This window comes from Hydra vulgaris, chromosome 03 (genome assembly GCF_038396675.1).
Source record: "Hydra vulgaris chromosome 03, alternate assembly HydraT2T_AEP".
Classification (NCBI taxonomy): Eukaryota; Metazoa; Cnidaria; class Hydrozoa; order Anthoathecata; family Hydridae; genus Hydra; species Hydra vulgaris.
The window spans coordinates 36,664,454-36,687,049 of NC_088922.1; the positions used below are offsets into that span (position 1 = coordinate 36,664,454).

At 30.7% G+C, this 22,596-nt stretch overlaps 1 protein-coding gene across 2 annotated transcripts in view; it reads right to left on the bottom strand.

Annotated features, from left to right (window-relative positions):
* The window catches only part of LOC100202567 (mitogen-activated protein kinase kinase kinase 7), a 49,542-nt gene extending 39,808 nt beyond the window's left edge, over positions 1-9,734 (bottom strand). For both annotated transcript variants that reach the window (XM_065793078.1, XM_065793077.1), the window contains exons 1-2: positions 9,582-9,734; positions 64-152 (exon numbers count right to left, since the gene is read on the bottom strand). In XM_065793078.1, the coding sequence (XP_065649150.1) occupies positions 64-152; positions 9,582-9,597 (105 nt within the window). In that variant the 5' untranslated portion in view covers positions 9,598-9,734. The remainder of the gene's footprint in view (positions 1-63; positions 153-9,581) is intronic.
* Between the last annotated feature and the right edge of the window lie 12,862 nt (positions 9,735-22,596).

The following is a 22,596-nucleotide window of genomic DNA, read 5'->3' on the forward strand; positions in this document are numbered from 1 at the left end:
TAATAATAATACTATAAATAAAAAAGTTAAAAATGTAACAAATAACTTCTTAAGCACACTTACTTCACATAAACTAAGTTCATTGTAATCAATTTTGGTAATAAAACCATATGGAGGAGATAAAGGCAAACATTCTATAGCATTGTGATTGTCTAAAAAAAATGTAAAAAAACAATCTAAAAAGTTGACCTAAATACTTTAATAAGGTGACAACTATTTGTGTGTGTGTATTTGCAAACATGAGTGATTGACTGAAATTCTGTGTCAATTTATGCAAAAAAATTCTATTTGAAGTAATGCCAAAACATCCATTTTGGTACGTTTGATAAATTTGAAAATCAAAATTTCAACTGTATGTGTTTAATTGATGATTCCTTATTTTTATGTTATTTACAAAAATAGATTTTTTGGCAATTTTCACAAAACAATCTTTAAATCTGAGCTGGGTGTTCTTTTTAACTGGTTATCAAAAACTTTCAGAGTTCTTTCAGAGGATTTGGTTAAAACCCTGATTATTAAATGCTAAAAACTCTGCACTTATTCCTCCCACTCAAACCAACTTTATACAGAACTCTTCAAACAGCAAGTAGTAAACAACCCGGGCCTCGGTCCCTGGTAAAAATGAGACTTTTTGCAAATCTGGCCTCGGCCCCAGCAAAATTGTAAGATTTAGCAGGGATTAAGATTGATAGATGGGGCTAGAAATAAATGTATAATTCTTTATATATTTTAATTTTATACTTACATTTACTATTTATTAAATTCTGGCATATATTTATGCCAGTATTTAATAAATGGGGACAGATACAGTAAAAGGATGCAACTTGTTGAATAAGAAGCCAAGCAAGAATGAGTTTTGGTTTATTGTAATAGAGATGATAGCTCGTTTGAGCATTGACCATGATTAGAGAAACAGCATAAAAGAGGAAGGCTAAAGCCTGATGATAAGGATGGTGATGATGATAATGGTGATGATGATGATAATGATGATAATCATGATGACAATTATGATGATCATGATGCTCATGATCATGAGGATGATGATCATGTTGATCAAAATGATGTTTATAAATGCATATATATACAAAATCAAACATAAATTTTGAAAAAAAAAAGTACTTTAGGATGTATAAATGTTTATGCAGCCCCAGTCACAAACCCGGCCCCGGCTATATTCGGCCCTGGTCAAATATCAACCCCGATCGTTTACTAACAGCAAGAAGGCTAATAGGCAACAAAATTCAAACTAAGCTAAAAAATAACATTGCAAATTGGCTGAACTTGATTTTTTAGATGCTACAAAAAACTTTGATTCTTAAACCTGCAATCGCTGCCACAACCTTTATGTTGCCATTCTCTGACATTAAGTTTTTAAAGGAAGACTGGAATAATAAACCATTAAACTGCTTTATGGAAGTGATTCTTGGATTAGTGCATATGATTCTTGCATTAGTGCTTATAATTCTTGTATTGAATGTACTTGTGCTCCATTCAATGCTTGAATCTCCATTGTGACAACTATTATGAAACCATTTGAAAGTTTAAGAGGAGACAAAAATATGATTACAATGAAGCAAGCAATGAAAATGACAATAGGATGTCATTATTGGAATATGGAACAAACAAAGAACTATTTGATTTTAACCTTTTTTTTTTCTCTCTTTCCATATTTTCACTTCCAAAAAGGCTGCAAGCTACCACTGTTAGAGTTGGAAGTTACTGAAAGAGAAAGAGAAAATTTATAGAGCAAGATAACGATTAACAGACGACTTAAAAGATTGCAAATAATATGAATCTTGAAAACAAAATAAAGGAAGTGAATTCCCAAGGACTGATATTAGAGGAAAAAAACTAGACGAATAAGAATTTTTGGAGCACTTAGGAACAGTCACAGTTAAAGGATGAGACTTAATTGAATGACAAGTAACACAAGAATGAATTTTATTAGATGGCACAAGAGACGCTTGCTTGTTAGAGCAGTGACAACTATAGCAATTGCAGAAAAGAGAAAGAGAAGAAACACTACGACAATGAGATAATGGTTGGAGGTTAGTTGCAAAAGCAGGTCAAAAATTTTTACCATGTGTTTTTGCACCTTCTCTAAAAGAGAAAAGGCATCATTCAAAGATCCGCCCCAGAAATGGCAACACTATTCCATACTATGGCAAAAGTATATACATATGGCAACAGTATTCCATACAGGACAGATTTGAGATTTATAGAGATAAAGAATGGAATCCTGAGTAGAAAAGTGGCAAGCACAATAAAGGGATCCAACCTTAGTAGATGCTAATTTTGCAATCAATTTGATATATAGTTTCGAAGAAAAATCAGAAGTAAGAGTTACTAGAAGATGAAGGGTAGATGACTCATCGAGTACATTACCGTTCATAAATATGGAAAGATATAGATTATTACAATAATAATTAACTAAAAAAAAATTGAGTTTTATCTGAGTCAAAGTTCACCAGCCACTGAAAGCCCCATGCTGAAGTAGAAGTGAGATCCTTTACAAGCTCAAACACCTCCTCCAAGCAATTAGAGAGTGTTGGCTTCTGATCAAGACAAGAATAAATCGTAGCATCATTAGCGAACAATGCTAATGGTTTCAATTGGAAATTGCAGCACAATGAGAGGAAAACCATGGATTTGAGTGAGGCTTGACTTGGAATCATTGAGAGGGAATAAAAGATTCCTTGCCAGCCTTAATCCAAAAAGTTAAGTAAGAAGCACATTTGTCAGCAGGAAGATGAAATATTTCTACCCAGGGTCATCACAAAGAAAATCACGGAATGAGTCTTAGTCAGCTTTGAGGTAGTTGTAAGAGGTGCAAGAATAAAGGGAATCTAATGAAGAAGAATGATATAAGTTTTAGAGAGATTAAATCGTGATCAGAAGCACCTATGGGTGAAACTGAGCACTGACTAGGATCAGAAACAAGACATAAGTCAAGTAGAGATAGTAAATTATTCGGATTATTTGATAAATGAGTTGGAAAGTTGACTATTTTTATTAGTAATTGAGAAAGACAAAAGGTGTGGGGCTTAATGCCTGCAGAGTCATTGATACTAGACCCAAACCATTCAATGTGATGAGCATTAAAGTCACCAACAACAACAATATTGGCTAAAAGATAGAGAGAGAGGGCTTGGTCAAGTTGATCAGAAATAACATCAAAAAGAGTGCAGTCTTGAGATGAAGGAGAGCAATAGAACAATAGAACAAAAAGAAAAGCAATACAGTGAATTGGTGCTAAACAAAAGCACATAAAAGAATAGTCTGTGGATTAAAACCTAGTTTCCCAACAAATGGGTGAATTCTTACAAATGTAGATGCCCAGGCCAAGCATGTGATTATTGGAGTCTTTACGAATTAAAGGAAGATAACCAACAACACTTAGATCACAAGATGAGACAGCCAAACTCAAACTAGTCTCTCAAAGGGCAAATAGGTCCAGTGAACTTTGCAAGAAATATGACTCGACAGAAAAGATACTTCAAAAACCACGAGTATTAGTGGATAATAGATTTAGAGAACTTGGTGATGAAAATGGTTTTTTGAGTTTTATAGTTTTTGGTTCTTTAGTTATTTTTAAATTTGTTGAGAAACTTGACTCAAAGCACAGATATGGTTAGTACACTATTTAATAGTCCAAGCAATTGCTTTATTACTATTAATAAACCCTAAGTCGTAACACAGGGCTCCAAATGTGGCCTCGACAATGCACACCAAAAGTACGAGCAGGGAAACAATCTAAATCTTTTACATACATTGAAATTTAAATTTTGCAAATCTTTTTTGTATTTAAAAGTTCTTGTTTGTATTTAAAAGTATTGTATCTTGTTTGAATTTAAAAGTTGGTTATAAAATTAAATATAAAGTATTTAAAAGTTGGTTCAAAAATAAAATTGCAATTTAAAGAAATTGTTTAATATCAAATGTAAATACTTATGATTACTATATTTAGAGTAATGCTTTTACCTATTTATTATTACATAAGTTTTGTTTTACAACATCTGAAATAGATTAAAATATAAAACTTTTCGAAGGAACTAATAGTTGATTATACAAACTTCTGAATGTAGCAAAATACTGAAAAGATCTAATAATAACCTCTTTAGAATAAATCTTACTACCATTCTTTAAATAATGTAAAACTTCTTCTAACGTAATGTGTTAATTTTTGAAATTCTGTTTTTAAAAATTGTTGGAACTTTATTTTCGGCACCACAATGATACGTTTGAAAATGCAAATCCTCACTAACCTTGATTTAAAAACATGGAACTCCATTTGAATAAACTTGTGATAATAAATGAATAGTGTTATTAATCATAAAGCATACTAATGGAACAAATAAATATCTTTCATTATTTGAAAGATCTTTTTTCATTTTAGCAAAAGCTACTTTTTTGGAAAAAAGTTGATAGTTCATCTTGAGGGAAATTTTGAAAACCTGAAGAAGCATAAGTTAAGCGTAATGGAGGAAGATGTGTGGGAATTTGACGAGAGGGTATGCCAGGCTAAACAGATGGTGAAAATTTAAGACAATATATATATATATATATATATACATATATATATATATATATATATATATATATATATATATATATATATATATATATATATATATATATATATATACATATATATATATATATATATATATATATATATATATATATATATATATATATATATATATATATATATATATATATATATATATATATATATATATATATATATATATATATATATATATAGTCTTGCATGGTAGTCGAAAAGTTTCTTCCATATACTGTTGTTTTAAAGAGAACGCTAACAACCCAAACCAAAAAAAAAATTAAAAAATTAAATAAAGTTTTTTTTACTGATAGATTGCTTGCCCAAAGCAAACCCTAAGTCGATTAAGCGGCACTTGTAGCAGCAGGCTATTAGGTAGTCGATGTAGCAACACTCCCTTGTAGCAGCAGGCTACAAGATAGTCGATATAGCCAACACTAAGCACATTTTTTAAAAATATGTTTAAAAAAACTAAAATGCTTTTAATTAAAAAATTTCTAGTCATTATTGCGGTTTTTTAAAAACCAATAAAACTTAATGCTTCTTTTTTTGTGTGCATTATTTTAATTGTTTTAACTTTTAGATGACATTAAAATGCAGCTTAATTGTTGAAGTCAGTTAAATATTGTTGAAAGAGACTTTTTTTTACCATAAAAGTCTCTTTCAACTACAATATAATGATATATATGTATATATATATATATATATATATATATATATATATATATATATATATATATATATTATATATATATATATATATATATATATATATATATATATATATACAGTCTTGGCCATAAGTTTGGAACCGATTAGGTTTTTTGATATAATTACACTTTTTGTACCCAAAATATCAACAAAAACTTTTGAAATCATTTTTATTTTAAATATTATATACAAGTAAATATTCTGTCATGTAAAAAATGGTATCAGTATTTTGAATAATGTCCTTTGGCACCCAGTACTGCTGCTATTCTCGCTGGCATTGAATCGGACAATTTCGCGCAGTATTCTGGGGTTATGGCAGTTGTCCATACACGCTTGATGGCATCAATCAGAGACTTCTCTGACGTTGGATTTGTGACAGCAACCTTCTGCTTAATCATTGTCCACATGTTTTCTATTGGGTTTAGGTCAGGACTTGAGCCAGGCCATGGACCCAAGACTTCGATATGTTTCTGTCTTAGCCAGTTGGTTACAACTGCTGCTCTGTGGCAGGGTGCACCATCATGCTGAAATACCTTACATTTCAGAATGTTCATGTGAGTGTTCAACTTTTCCTTTAATATCCCAAGGTAAACTTGAGCATTGATGGTTGTATTCTTTGGCATGAACCATATGCCACCTCGACCTGATGCCGAGAAACTTGCCCACACCATAACGGTAGGCGCCTACTTCACAGTGGGAACAACATACCTGATGTTGTATCTTTGTTTTGCAGGTCTCCTGACATGTCTGATATATGAGGCAAACTGAGAAAAAGTTGACTCATCTGAAAACATAGTTTTTTTCCAGTCTTGTGCAGTCCAGTCTTTGTACTTGCGACAGAATGTCAAGCGGTCACGGATATTCTTTTTACTTAATATGGCTTTCTTTGCTGGACGACATGATGGCAGCTTGAATTCCTTCAAAAGGCGTCTTCTGATTGTTCTTGTACTGGCAGGAAGTGATGAATTTACTGCTATCTGGAGAGATGACCATGTTGGATTTGCAGCAGCAAGCCGATGTATCACCCGATCCGTTGTGGCAGAAGTTATGCGAGGTCGTCCAGACCTCTTTCTGGATTCCAGAGTGCCCAACTGCTTTGCTCTTGCAATGCCTTTGGTGACAGCAGACTTAGATATGTGCAGTATACCAGCTATTTTACTGTGAGAATAATTCTGCTGGTGTAGGATCATCATCTGTGCCCTTTTCTCCTTCGACAATTCAATACTTCTAGTCATTTTACGCACTGTACATGTTAATGTAGAATACTTACTGCTAATAATATAAATAATTATAAATTAATAGATCTATTTTTATGAATAGTATATATTATTGAATGATAATTTGCAAACATTTATACAAATAAAGCGATTTATTTGCATATTTTTACTTCTTATATAACAATAAAAGGATAAATTAATTAATTTTATACTTATAAGAAGTTAAGCCTTACCTTTCGCACTGATATGCAGTTAATATATATGTAAATCAGCTAATTAATTGATTAAAATATAATGTATAGTTTGTTAATATAAGTAAGTATATTTCAACATTAGTTCAACCGAATATTAGTTCAGGTAAACATTAGTTCAAGGGAACGATAGTTTAGGCATTGAACAGTGTATAATGCAGCTTAATGAGGGTCATATTGTTCACGATGCTCTGCTGCGGTGTAAAGTTACACGATTCACGTTTTGCAACGATTAAGAAGTCGCGAAGGCATTTAACTATGCAACTGATGCTGCATAAACACGATGCTGCAGCAGTTAAATGCCGTACGCGTCATAGAAACGTTCCTATGAGAAAAAAATTCATCGGTTCCAAACTTATGGCCAAGACTGTATATATATATATATATATATATATATATATATATATATATATATATATATATATATATATATATATATATATATATACATATATTGTATACAATATAACGATATATATATACAGTAGGGTGCAAAAAAAAGCCACACTAACACTTTTTCTTGATTTTCAGAATATAATGTATAATAAAGCAAAATTAAAAAAATTGGATGTGGTAGTGAAAAATTTAGGATAAAAAAGGTATGTTTATGTATACACTAATATTTAAATAAATAAAATATTTAAAAAACGGAATAATACTGACACATTTAATGTTTTAGAAAACAACTAACATATATAGGAATCGACAAATTATTGAAGCTGCTGACTAAGGAAAGTCTCACAGAAGCATCGGAAAATGTTTTAAACAACAAAACTTCACTATTAGTAGATTAGTGAAGAAATATAAGCACACTAGTACAGCTGAAAGGTCTGTTGAATCTGAGAGAAAACTTCCTTTTTTGGAAAGAAAGTATCAATCTTCCTTTTTTGAATTAAAACTTTAAAAAAGGAAGATTGATACTTTCTTAAGGTTGTTAAAAAAGATCATAAAGTTACAAATTCTGAGAAAAAACTGGATTTGAAACTTACTAATATCTCAAAATAGAAAATATCTCATCAAATAAAAGCATCAAGTGAGTTTTTTTCTGGGAAGTAAACAAAAAACCTTTTGTTAGTGAAATCAATCGCAACAAAAGATTAAAGTGATGCATTGAGCACAAAGATTGGACATGTGAACATTGGGCTAAAGTTATTTGGAGCGATAAGTCTCCTTTTGTGTTGTTTTATAATGGTCGATCTGATTGCTTGAAATTAATTGGGGAAAAATTCAACCCCAAAAATGCAAGGCAACCATTAAACATGACAAAAAGAATAATATTTGGGGTTGTTTCACTGCATATAAAGTTGGAAAGCTTTACCAGGTTGAGGGTACCATGGACCAGCATTTGTATCACAAAATCTTAGTTAATCCTTTTTGACCAAGTATAGAAGAACTTTTCCATAATAAGAACTATATCTTTCAACAAGATAATGATCCCAAACATATAGCATGGTTGAATAAAAGATATCTGGAATCAAAATTGATACCACTTATGTTTTGACCAGCTCAGTCTCCTGATTTAAATCCAATAGAAAATCTTTGGTCTATATTGGGTAGAGAACTGCAAGATTGAAGAGCAACAAATGAAGACGAACTGTTCCAAATTCTTCTCGCTGATTAGAATGCTTTGCCAAATGACTACTTAAAAAGACTTGTAGATAGTATGTTTTCTAAATGCGCAAAAGTCATAAGAATCAAAGGATGGGCAATTATGTACTAATACAGCTAAAACTTCAAAAATACATTACAAATCCTAATTTCTTTTTATTGTACAATAATTCTTTCAATGTTTAATAAAAATATATATACTTCTATAAAAATTGTCCTGAATTACTTTTATTTTATGAGTTTAAAACATTTTTTGTTGGTTTTATTATTAAAAAATTGAGTGTGGCTTTTTTTTTGCACCCCCCTGTATATAACATATATATATATATATATATATATATATATATATATATATATATATATATATATATATATATATATATATATATATATATATATATATATATATATATATATATATATATATATATATATATATGTATATATATATATATGTATATATATATATATATATATATATATGTATATATATATATATATGTATATATATATATATATATATATACATAACATATATATATATACATAACATATATATATATATACATAACATATATATATATATATATATATATATATATAAATATACATACATATATATATATATATATGTATATATATATATATATATATATATATATACGTATATATATATATATATATATATATATATATATAATATATATATATATATATATATATATATATATACATAACATATATATATATATATATATATATATATATATATATATATATATATATATATATATATATATATATATATAAATGTCAGTGTGTTCTACAAATAGAGTGCTCAATGTTCTTAAAGAACAGAGCAATAATAAATTAGTAAAAACACTTATTTAACTTTTTTCTTCAACAGCATGTTTCTCCATTAGTAGGTTCATCAGGAAGCTTCCTGATGAACCTACTGATGCAGAAAAATGCTGTTGAAGAAAAAAATTAGATAAGTGTTTTTACTAATTTATATATATATATATATATATATATATATATATATATATATATATATATATATATATATATATATATATATATATATATATATATATAATATATGTGTATATGTATGTATATATATGTATAATATATGTGTATATGTATGTATATATATGTATGTATGTATGCATGTATTTATGCACGTAAATAATATTATGTAAATTCAAACTAATAAGCACATACCATTTGGATTAAACATATTTATAGCATTAAACTCTAAAAAAAATATAATTTTATGTATAATGTCTTTTATCTTTATTTTTATAAAAACTCATTTATACTTTTTGTATTTATAAAAATCAATAACTGAATTTTTTTTACAAACGCTTTTTGAAATAAAAAGAAAATAATCTAAGACATGATTATTTTTAAACTCGTTTAAAAATAACTTATGTCATATTTACAATATCAAAACTGACAATTAAAGATTTAAATATTTAAAATTCCTCTTAATAAACATATGAATATACTTTAATTTAATATTTAATATAACACAAACATTTTCTTTGCATTATTTTTGAATTAGCTAAATTTCTGAGAAAACGTGCATTCACCTAAAAACACGATATTTGTATTGGCCGTTAACGACAGACTTAAATTAAACCTGACTAAATTAAACAGAATTAAACTAATTTTCAAAGTTCGTCATTTGTAAAATGCTCCACTTTCGGTAATTAAAGACAAAGAAACTAAAAGTAAGTAAAAAGTTATTTATGTCAAAAAGTGGTTATTTATGATTTCTTATAGTCAGGTAATAAATACTTTGATTATTAACTACTCGCTTTTATTATTAAAGCTTGTACGCTAAATAAATAAAAGAAATACGTGCTACTAATAACTTTTTTTTACAGAAAAATGTTTAGGTTTCAAATAAGAAAACGTGAGAACTATTTTTGGAACCTTTTTGAACCTTTTGGTTTTATTACGATTATTATTTTAATACTGCATACACCTTTCCAAAGCTGTGAGGTAGGGTAGAATGAAAACAAAATTTTTCAGAAATACAACTTTTCTCCCTGATTTTTATATATTTTTTTTCCACCGCGGAAGTGCATTTAACCAGGAAGTTCACGCCTCCTTCCTTACCGAGACGCGAAAATTTTGTCCAGAGCTCGTTTGGAACCTAGATCTCCTGCTTATAAAGCAAGCGCTCTAACCACTGCGCCACGGTCGCACAAATTAGCACATATTAGCTATAAGAAAACTAAAAAACGAGACCGAAATGAGCAAAATTGGACAAAAATTACCCCTGCAGCAGTTTTTGACTTATACAACTTAGCGCAAATTTTACATTAAAAATTATTATTTTACGTAGAAGTTACAAACGGAAAACATATTAGGTATGTTTCCATTCGGTATTCCATTAGGTATTATTCATTAGTATTATGACCCAAATGTTTACTTTAGTATTAAAAAGGTTATTGAAATTTTTTAAAACACATTGAAAAGAAAGATATTTCAATTGAAAAAATTGAATATTAGGCATAAAATTTAATAAAATACATGCTCTACTCGAAGTTTCAATACAAGCCATATCTTTAAATGTTAATAAGAATATTTTGTTTATAAATAGTAATATTATTTATAATTGAACAATAAGCTCGTTATAATGTATAATATATTTATTAAGAATATTAATTAATCGAATATGCTTTGTGGTGACATGTTTTGTTTCTATATAGAGTTTAATACTTTGCTATGTTTACCTATACTATGATAATACTATAATATACAAAAACTTTGCTAAATATATTTCAGTAAATAGAATGTTAAGATCTAAAACAGATCATCCATTGTTTGGATTTTCAAAGCCGCTCTCTGAGGTGCATCTGCCAACAGGACAAGATGTGATATCATTTTTCGAATAATATTAAAGTTAAATATATAATAAAGTTTTACAGAAACTTCCTGGAAAAGCCAACAAAAAGAATGAAGCAGCTTTAACAGCAATGCAGGTCTTAAAAATTTGGGGAAAATGCAACATACTTAATGTGTCATTATTTACATCATTGACAAAAAGAGTTTATAACTTATTTGAGCAGAGCAAAAAGCTGCAAAAAATTCCAATTACTGACAGAAAATTAAAAAAACCTTGAGTTCTATAAGGACAAGCTAGCTAAAATCTTTTATTTATCATTTGCCAATGCAAAGATCTAAAAAAATGCTACTGTGCCAAAGTTAATATGATATCAGCTATGGAGCACACTTTTCTAGAAGATCAAAGGATTGAGCGTATTGGATCAATTGATAAAGAAGTTGCAGCAAAACTGCAGAATACCCAAAGCAAACAGAGCTCAAACCTTAATTATGCAGTGCCACTAGATTCTATCGTTTCTGCCACACCCAGTACTTTAAAACGGCCTCCTATAGATGAAAACACTCTACCATCATCATTATCATCTTTAAAGCAAATGCAATTGTCTCTCCTTTCTCTTTCATTAGTCTTCAACCGCCATGGACTCTCAGAAAGATCTGCTTTTAAAAGATTTAATTAATTTTCATTTTTGATTTTCAATGACCAGAGCTCGCTTCTGGCGGTCCTGGGTATATGATTGATCATATTGAGGGCCCGTTAAGAAAACTTCCCCAGGGCCCGAAATTTCTCTCGGCGGCTATGCTTGCAGGTATCCAATCCCCAAGTGTTAGTATATTCCAGTATTTAAAAATGGCTCAAAACTCTTATGTACTAACTATAGACCAATTTCAATTCTATCTAACATTAGTAAGCTCCTTGAAAAACTAATGTATTCAAGATTATACTCATTTTTGAGTTTCTTTAACTATTTAAATGAATTTCAGTCTGAATTTCGATCACAGCACTCTACTTGCCACGCTTTTATAAGTAAACCGAAAGAAAAAAAAGGCACTGGATACTGGTCATTTCGTTGGTGGTGTTTTTTTCGACTTACAAAAAGCTTTCAATACCGTTATTCATACCATTTTGATTAAAAATAAAACTTGAACATTACGGAAACCGAGGAGTTGCTTGTAATTGGTTTCAATCTTATCTCTCAAATCTGAAGCAGTTTATTCGCATTAATGGTTACAAATCAAATAACAAACACATAGCTAGTAGTGCTCCCCAGAGTTCTTTTCTTGGCCTTTTATTGTTTTTGGTTTATATTAATGATCTATATAACTTTGTCCACTTTTCATCAATCTTTTTGTCTCATCATTCCTTATGTAAGAATATAAATTTAGATCTAAAAGGTTTAGTTCATCGGCGAGATGCAAACTTAACTTTCTCTGAACTTTGAAAAAACTGAATAAATATTTTTTTCATCTTTAAAACAAAAACTTTCATACAACAATAACTAAAATTAAAATTAATAATAAACGTTTATATCCAACACACGTTGGGGGTCGTCCATAAAGTACGTACGCTCATAGGGGGGAGGGGGGGGGGTCTTCAAAAAGCGTACGAAAGCGTATGGGAGGGGGGGGGGGGAGGGTTCAATTTAAAAGTACGTACTTCGATTTTCTAATTTATCACAATTAACCAGCTAATCAATAGAAAAGTTACATTCTGACTAAAGATTCTAGTTTGCCAACATAAAAAGATGTATGGTATATGAAGTAGAGGGTATAGTTTTCCTCTATGCACACACATGTATGGGCGCCCTCAGAATTTTTTGATGTTCCAGATAGGACACTTTCACACATCGTGCAAACTCATAACTTAAGTTTGTTTATACCTATGCCAAATGAGGAGGCCTTGCAAAATATCGGGATGGCGGAGGCCTGTGAACAAAAAGCCTTAAAACGCTTACCCTCCCGACCCCCAAAATGAGAGGGGTGTAAATTTTGCATGGTTATAACTTTTAGATTTGGAAAAAAATTTGGATGGCCTCCGCCATCCAAATTTTTTGCAAGGCCACCTCATTTGGCATATTAACAAACTTAAGTTTGCACGTTGTGTGAAAGTGTTCTATCATCAATGCACACATGCACACATGCCCGCACACATGCCCGCCCTTATATACTGGCCCTGAGTAAGACCTGAGGGCCGTGGTTGATGGGACGGAGTCACCCCAAAAAAAACGTGTCAATGGCGTCTCAAAGACCGCTAGGTTTTGCTAAAATAAAAAGTTTCTTAAAATAGCAAAAGGGCACAAAATTTGCTGTTGCTCCCTCCCACTGGGTTTTGCCCTTTGTTTTCAATATTACTGATCTCACCTTAGACTCGTTTTTTACTTACTAAAGAGGGGTGCCTGAAAAAAACGTCCACCTTAAGTATAGTTTATTTACATTTGATTCGTTAAAAAAACAAAAAAAGTTTTCCTAGATTTCACCGAGAATCGAACCTGGATCTCCGTCGACTATTGCCGCCGCACAAACCTTTCGCCCAAATACACACTCTCATTAGGAAATTTTAAATTTATTTAAATTATTATTTGCATTTATACTTAAAGACGTTTTTAAAATGCGTAGGCAAAAAGCTTTGCGGTAGTATAAAGTATCTAAGGTACCCTCGGTCTTTTTTTTTTTTAATTAAACTTTTTAATTAAGAAAAAAAAACAGGAGGGATGGGGGGGGGGGGATATTTGAGGGGGGGGGGGGTATTTGAGAAACGTACGTACTTTAAAGGGGGGGTGGGGACATAAAAGTACGCATGGCAACAGGGGGGAGGGGGGGGGGGGGTCAAATTTCAAAATTTTTGGCGTACGTACTTTATGGACGACCCCTTGTTAAATATTTTGGTATTTTTATAGATTTGAACCTATCAAGGAATTTTCATATAGATGCACTCCTTAAAAAACTTAATTGAGCTAATATCATGCTCTCAATAATTCGCCATTATTTTGATAAAACTACCCTTAAGAATCTGTATTTTGCAATTTTTCATTCTCATCTCAACTACTGTTGTCAGGTTTGGGGACAAATTCGCAACTGTGATACTAATAAATTGTTACCAGCTTAGCGTCAATCATTCCGAACAATAAATTTTCAACTCTATTATACAGAAACTTTATACTTCTTCAAAAACTTAAAATTCCTACCTTGTCAGCACTAGTTAGATTCGCTAATCGTTTTTTTTTGACTCCGTTACTAAAAATTTACCTTCCTCTATTACAACCTTTTTCACTGAAACTTGATTTATACATTCACATTAACTAGAAACATTAATAATGGAAAACTAAATGTATCTTCCTATAAAATTTTGAGGTATGGTAAGTATTCAATTACACATCAGTGCATCAGTAAATGATATCGAAGTCTTGTTTGCATTGTGAATGAGTTTGAAAAATTAAAACTTGAAAATAATTTATCTTCATTTCTTTATTTAAAATAAAATAAACTTAAACAAGTTCCGAAAAAAAATTTACTTTAATGTTTTTATCATTATTAACTTCTTTTAGTTTTCTTTTTTTTCATTTCTTCTTACTATTTTGTTTTTGTCATTACTATTTATTATTTTTAATACTGCCATTTTTATTATTACTATTGTTATTATAATTATTATAAACACTATTATTCTTGCAGCTACTTTTGCTCTATTAATGAATAAAGTTATTATTGTTATTATTATTATTTTTAAAATAATATTATTAATATAAGTATTTGGTGTCACTCCTTTGATCAGGTTTTTGCATGAGTGACTCCTTCCTTTTCAATTGTTTATTTATATTTGTTCTTAATAATAATATTTTGATTTTATTATTTATAATATTATACATATTCTTGTTATTATTATTATTATTGCTATTATTGTTATTATTATTATTACTATTACTATTGTTATTATTATTATTATTGTCACTATTATTATTATTCTTGTTACTATTATTATTATTATTAAAATATTATTGTAATTATATAGTTGTAAATTTTGAGGAAAATAAATATCTTGTTGTTGCTGTTTATGGTAAAGTTCACCAGACCTACTTGTTCTTTGTCTGACTAATTTGAGTTCGGCTGTCTCATCTTGTGATCTTAGTGTTGATGGTGTTGATAGCTTACTTTAATTCGTAAAGACTCCAATAGTCACAAGCTTGACCTGGGCATTTATATTCGTAAGAGTTCACCCATTTGTTGGGAAACAAGGTTTGAATCCACTGGCTATTCTTTTATGTGCTTTTGTTTAACACCATCTCACTCTATCGCCTTTCCCTTAGTTCTATATTGCTCTTCTTCATCTCAAGATTGCACTCTTTTTGATGTTATTTCTGATCAAATTGACCAAGCCCTCTCTCTTTATCTAATATCGTTGTCTGCTTACTATTGCTAGAAACCATCGTAAAAAGTTTTGTCTTACACCAAAGCCCGCTATTTACAGGGTCACAAAATATCGTATTTTATCTCAAAAATTAGGCTCTTGTGACTTATTAGAATCTTTAAAAGCATCTATAATAAGGGCAAATTTGTTATTTAACGTCTTTTGTACGGTTCAGATTTTCTCACCTCACCTAAAGACAAAGCTGAATTGTTTGCTAAGAACTTTTCATCAATATCATCTCTAGATTCCACTAGTTGCGTTCTACCTGATATAGCTGACAAACAGGTTGATCACTTGCTTGACATTCGTATTATTTCAGCTTCTGTATCTAAAGTGTTTTCCTGCTTAGACTCTTCAACAGATCTTCTTCCTTACCAATTGTAGAACAAAAATTATTCTCGATGGACAGCACTCTTTTTTATATCCTGTAACTTCAGAGGTTCCTTTACCTTGGCTCTATACTCTTTTTAATTTACATATTAACAATGCCTCCTTAGATATTCTCATATCTAAGGAGGCATTGTTCGCTGATGATACTATTATTTATTCTTGCCATGCTAAGAAGCTAACACTCTCTGATTGCTTGGTGGTAACCATGAGCGAGACTAGGTTTTTTCAAACCGAGACGAGACCGAGACGAGAAGTTAGTACTTCTCGTGAGACCGAGACGAGAAATTTAACAATTTTTGAAAACAAATTTATTATAATCCAAGTAAAAAAAAAAAATGTAAACATGGTTTTGACAAATAGACACAAATGACATTTGTCAAATGTAAACAACTTTTTCAAATATTAATTCAGAATTTTTTTGCCAAACTTTTCCAACAAGACAATGTTATCTCTGATTAAGATGATTTGTTCTACTTTTTCTGGGTGCAAGTTGTGTCTGGATGATCGGACGACATTTCCACCTGAGCTAAAAACTCTCTCTGATTTAGTTGAACTTGCTGGAATAGCTAAAATTTGTCTAGCTAATGAAGAGAGTTCTGGCAATGTATTTGAATGCAATTTCCACCAATCAAGAATCGGAAAGTCTTTTTTGGCATCAGGGAGATATTCATACAGGCACATTTCGCTCAAAATAGGATTCAGTTCAGATGTTGGCCTTGTGTTTCAAGTCTGACGTTTAACTTGCGCTTCAGTTTTGAATTAGGGGACAAATCTGCTGAAAGGACTCTGGCAACAGGCTGACACTCAACATTATCCTTAAACTGTGAGGCTAACCATTCTTTTGTTGTTTGAAATTTTTTGAAGAGCTTCAAGTGAAGTCCCTTTAAAACAGAATTTAAGTAGTTTGCTGCAGCACTCAATAAGTTTCCAGTGTGACAAAGAGAAAATCTTTTCTCAATGCAGCTTTTCAAGTTTTTTGCATACAAGACACCGTAGTCATTTTTTCCATCCGTCTCAATAAATTGATCAATTTTGTCATGGATTAAATAAAGAGAATCGGCGACAGTGTTAATTGTTAGAATAGACTCAGCCGACCACGTTTCTGTAGCTTCTTTAAGTGGTGCCAAAATTTCTACTGCTCCCTCGATTGATTTCCACTGTGATGCACTGATGGTCTTTGAAGAAAAAATATCTTCATTTGCACATAAGCTGATAATTGCACTCTTTAGATGTAGGACAGAAGCCATGCAATCCAGTTCACTTTTCCATCTTGTGTCAACAGGTTTGCGTAACTGTCTAAAATTGATTCCTTGAGCGTCTGATTCTGATTCAAGCAACTCAGCTGCAACTGTTGACTGGTGAGTTAAAGAAGCCAAATCTTTGCATGTTTGCAACGCATCATCCACTCCAGCAGTCATTCCAAATGAGTCTCAAACTGCACATTGCAAAATATGATTGTTGCACAAGTATTGGTCAAGGCGCTTTGACAATTTGACTGAAAGTTTCATGTTTCTTGCCTGGTCGTTCACGCAGTACATTGGCAAATCAGCAGGCAAATTTAGTTCTTCTAAGAAAGAATCTAGCTTTCCTTCAATTAAGATACCTGTGTGTCTGCCTGGGAACTGTTGGACATGGGGTGTCCAATGATGTAGTCTCCAATTTTCGTCAATAGCATGAAAAGTCCAAGAGATGTAGCTGTCATGAGCTCAAGAAGTCCAAAGGTCAGAAGTAAATGCAGCACTTTTTAGGTTTGGCGTAATCTCCGTTATTATGCTCTTCATTCCAGCTTGAACTTCTCTTGAAGTTCAAGCTGGAATGAAGAGCATAATAATCGACTGAATTGAAAGCCTTCTTGAATATGTTGTTTTGTGATGAAGGCTCAGTTTAGGGTTTCCAATGTCAAACAATTTCTTGAAACCTCTTCCTTCGACTGCTGAAAAGGATGCCAGATCAGTGCAAAAGTAATCCAGCATTGCAGAGTCAAACTGTTTTTGAATGGAATTATCTTTGTCATATTTGGACTTTGTTTCAAGCATTTCGACCATGGTTCGTTGTTTCTTCTTAGGAGGAGGAAGAAGAGAGTCGTCAGTTTTTTCAGAATAATCAACGTAATCTTGGCTGTGTTTTTTTTCGAGGTGACGATGAAGTCCGCTTGTGTTTCCATCTTTTGTTTTCAAAGACTTTTTGCACGCCTTGCATTCAGCACCGTCACTTGTTTTTTGAAAATATCTCCAGATTTTGTTTTTTCTTGCTGACATTTTTGATCGTTTAAATGAGGCAAGAATATTTCTTTTCATTATGAGCAATATGTGTCAAGTTGAATTCCACTGGTAAACTAATGAAATTAAGTCGAAAGTGCACCATTTTATACAAAAAAGTATTTGTGTTTAAAATCTAATTAAAAATATTTAAAATCTAATTAAAATTTTTTAATTAGATTTTAAAAAAAAATCTAATTAAAAAATCTAATTAAAATCACGGAGTCAAAATATTAAGCATTTTGTAAATTATAATAATTTTTAATTTGGAAAATTATACAATATTTAAGTCTCGTTCTACTTCTCGCGAGAATTTTCTATTTCTCGTTTCTCACGAGAAGTCCCATTTCTCACGAGAAACGAGAACGAGACGAGATCTCGCTCATGGTTACTTGGTAGGGTATTTGAGCTTTAAAAGGATCTCACTTCTGCTACAGCATGGAGATCACAGTGACTGGTGAACTTTAATTCAAATAAAACTCAATTTTTTTCAGCTAATTGTATCGCAATAATCTAGACCTTCCTATATTTATGAACGGTAATGTGCTCGATTAATTATCTCCCCCTCATCTTCTAGGATTAAATCTTACTTCCGATCTTTCTTGGAAACCAAATATCAAATCAAATGCAATATTAGCATCTGCTAATGTTGCTTTTCTTTATCTTGCTCGCCACTTTCTAACTTTGGATTCTATTCTTTATCACTATAAATCTCAAATCGTTCTTGTATGGAATACTGTTGCTATATCTGGGGCGAGTCTTCGAATGATGCTCTTTCTCTTTTAGAAAAGGTGAAAAAGTGCATTGTAAACATAGTTGGACCTGCTCTTGCAGCCAACCTGCGACTATTATTACGTCGTAATTTTGCTTCTTTTTCTATTTTCTATAAAACTATAATGGGCACTGCTCTAAAGAGCTAGCGTCTCTTTGCTATCTACAAAAATTCATGCTCGTGTTACTCTTCATCCAATTAAGTTTCATCCTTTTACTGTGACTGTTCCTAAGTGTTCCAAAAATTCTTATTTGTCTAGTTTTTTTCTTCGAATATCAGTTCTTTGGAATTTGCTTCCTTTATCTTGCTTTCTTGATTCATTTAGTTTGCAATCTTTTAAGTTGTCTGTCAATCGTTATCTTGCTCTATAAATTTCATCATTTCTCTTTCAGTAACTTTTAACTCTAATAGTGGTTGCTTGCAGCCTTGTTGGAAGTGAAAAATGTGTAAAAAAAAACAACCTAGAGACTGTTGGCAATCCCACTATTAGATTTTACTAGTTTGTTAAAGATTTAAACTTGACTGAAATTAAATCTTTTTTTGTCTCGCAACTTTTTGATATTTTTTGGTGTTTGAATTTATTTTTAAAGTAGAGTTGTAGAATAATCATATAATTTAAATTTTTTATTATATATTTATACGGGAGTAATACCAGGGTAACTAAATACATAGAATATTTTTTAAAAATACATTACAATATAATAAACACAGTACTTTTCACAATAAAGTTTTTTTTATTTAATTGAATAGATAAGACTGTGACCATTTTGATGTTTAATTTATAACAATATTTCCACGTGACGCATATGTTTCCTATTGTTTTGCTATTGTCATCCATGACAATTGATAACGCGGATATCTTTGCTTTTAAACAATGAGTTGAACATCCATCTATTTATGTCCATCTATATTATGTCTTTGCTTCAACGAACTACAACACAAATACAAGCAATTCATTTCATCTAATGGGAAAAGTTTTTGTATTTATTTTGAACAGCTTCTAAACAAGGAAGGCGAAAAAAACCCAATTGACATCCGTTTGCGTTTTTGAAACTATAATTATTAAAATACAAAACAAAAGTATCCATCTCGCTTTACATGCAGTTATAGTTAGGGGAGAACTTGCACCCTTGATCCGTGTCCGTATACCTCGATCCTATAGTATTATCCTTACTTACATAACTTATTAAAGAGGGCTGATAGCTGGCGTGTTATAATACTGTATCTTCAAAATTAACTGTGTTTTGGTTAGAGAATACTACTATAAACTTATATATATATATATATATATATATATATATATATATATATATATATATATATATATATATATATATATATATATATATATATATATATATATATATATATAGACCACCTTGAGGTAAAGTTTATGAAAATGAAATGCGAGTGGCTGTTAATGTAGTTCTTCATGGTAGTACAGTTTATCGTGTATCTAAGGAGAGGAAAATAAATTTAATGACACCTAAGCGATATGTAAGGAAATGTCAACTAACTACAAATACAGTCGGCAAACCTAACTTCGTTACCATGCAATCCTTTACCAACGAAGAAGAAACATCTTTATTACACTATTTTTTAAGGGCTTCAAAACTTCGTTATGAATTGTCAAACAAAACAACACGCAAACTTTCCTATAAATTTGCAATTACTCTTTTTAAGCGCATTCCTAAATTGTGGAAAAGTTTAAAAATCGTTAAGAAATAGTGGCTTCGTGGTTTTATGTTACGTAGCAATGAGTTATCTTTACGAAATCCAGAAGCTACTAGTATGGCATGAGCAACTGCTTTTAATCGTTATACCGTGGGAGAGGTTTTCTCTAATCTAAAAGATATACATCTGCGACACAAGATTCAGCCACAAAACATTTATAATGTTGATGAGACAGATCTCACAACTCTTCAAAAACTAGTTAAAGCAATTGCTGGTAAAGGAAAGTAAATTGCTGGTATTTTCTTCTCTTAAGAAAGATAAATTTTTAGTAAAATTAATAAAAACTTTATTGGTTTTTATTATAGACATAGTTTTGATGACTTAAAAATAATTCTTACACATTCATGGTATAAATTTGACCTCGGATCAAGTATACGTTTTTCTTGTTTTTATGACTTTTTATGGTTTAATAACTCAATTAGATTTTTTGATAAAATAGAAATATAAACTGTATATAGGCAGGGTTGATCTAACCCTAAGCATGTATATATAAAAAAATCTGATATGTATTCATAATGCTAATTTATTCCTTCTATATATAAAATACCATATATAAATATATATATGAATGGTCCTTAATGATATCAATAAAGAAAGAATTGTTAAAATGTCATCATTTGGAATGACTCATAGAGATATTGCACTTAAGATTGGTTGTGGAAAAAGTACCATTACTGATTATCTGAAAAAGTATAAGGACAGGAGAAACAGCCCGTCGTTCTGGATCAGGAAAAAGAAAAAAACTACAAAAAGAGAAGATAGAAGTATTTTTTAAGCTGCCCTTAAAAGTCGTCGCATTTCTACAGATAAAATAAAAGTGTAAACTGGTATTACCAACATGTCTGGAAACTATCATTTGTTGTTTACATGAGTGCAAAACTTTAGACTCTCATTAGGCTGTTAGGAAGCTTTTTCTATCAAAATTCAACATAGCGTGTAGGCTCCAATGTTGCAGTGCACATTGGAGCCTGGGCTATTGCACAAAAGAGAAGAATTGTTTGGTGAGATAAGTCTCCTTTTAGTTTTAATGCATTCGAAGATTTTGTGTTTGGAGACATATTAATTAAAAGTACCATCCTGGGTGTACTAAATCTACTGTTAAACAACAAAAGAAGATAAACGTATGGGGATACTTTGCAGCGCATGCTACGGGGAGGACCCACAAGATTTAAGGGGATATGGATCGATACCAGTACCATGGGACCTTGTTTATTGTGCAAAGTCAAGCGGCATGGAATTATTTTCAGATAATAAATACCTATTTCAACAAGATAATGATCCTATGCGCACAGCAAAACGTAATAAAGTATATGTTTTAAAAAAAATGATTTCATTGAACTGGTGGCCTAGTCAATCGTCCGACCTAAATCTAATTGAAAACCTATATTGAAAAAAAAAATCCAACAAATGAAACTAATCTTTTCAATTGCGTTCAAGAGGCATGAAATAGCTTAGACCCATTGTTATTAACAAGACTTGTTGATAGTATTCCTCGGAGAATTAAAGCAGTCCTCGCTGCAAAAGTTGCTATGACAAAGTATTAATTTAAGAGAGTGCGTTCAGAAGAAAATGACTCAATCAAGATAATAATACAATAGAACAACTCTGTCAACAATTATTTTGTACTATATATGCTTGGTAACACCTTTTCTGATAGCAACATTACATTGTAAAACGTGTTTTTTAATGCTTCGGCGTTGATTTTCTTTAATAAACAATTTTGAGGGTTTTTTTCTTATTTAATATATATATATATATATATATATATATATATATATATATATATATATATATATATATATATATATATATATATATATATGTATA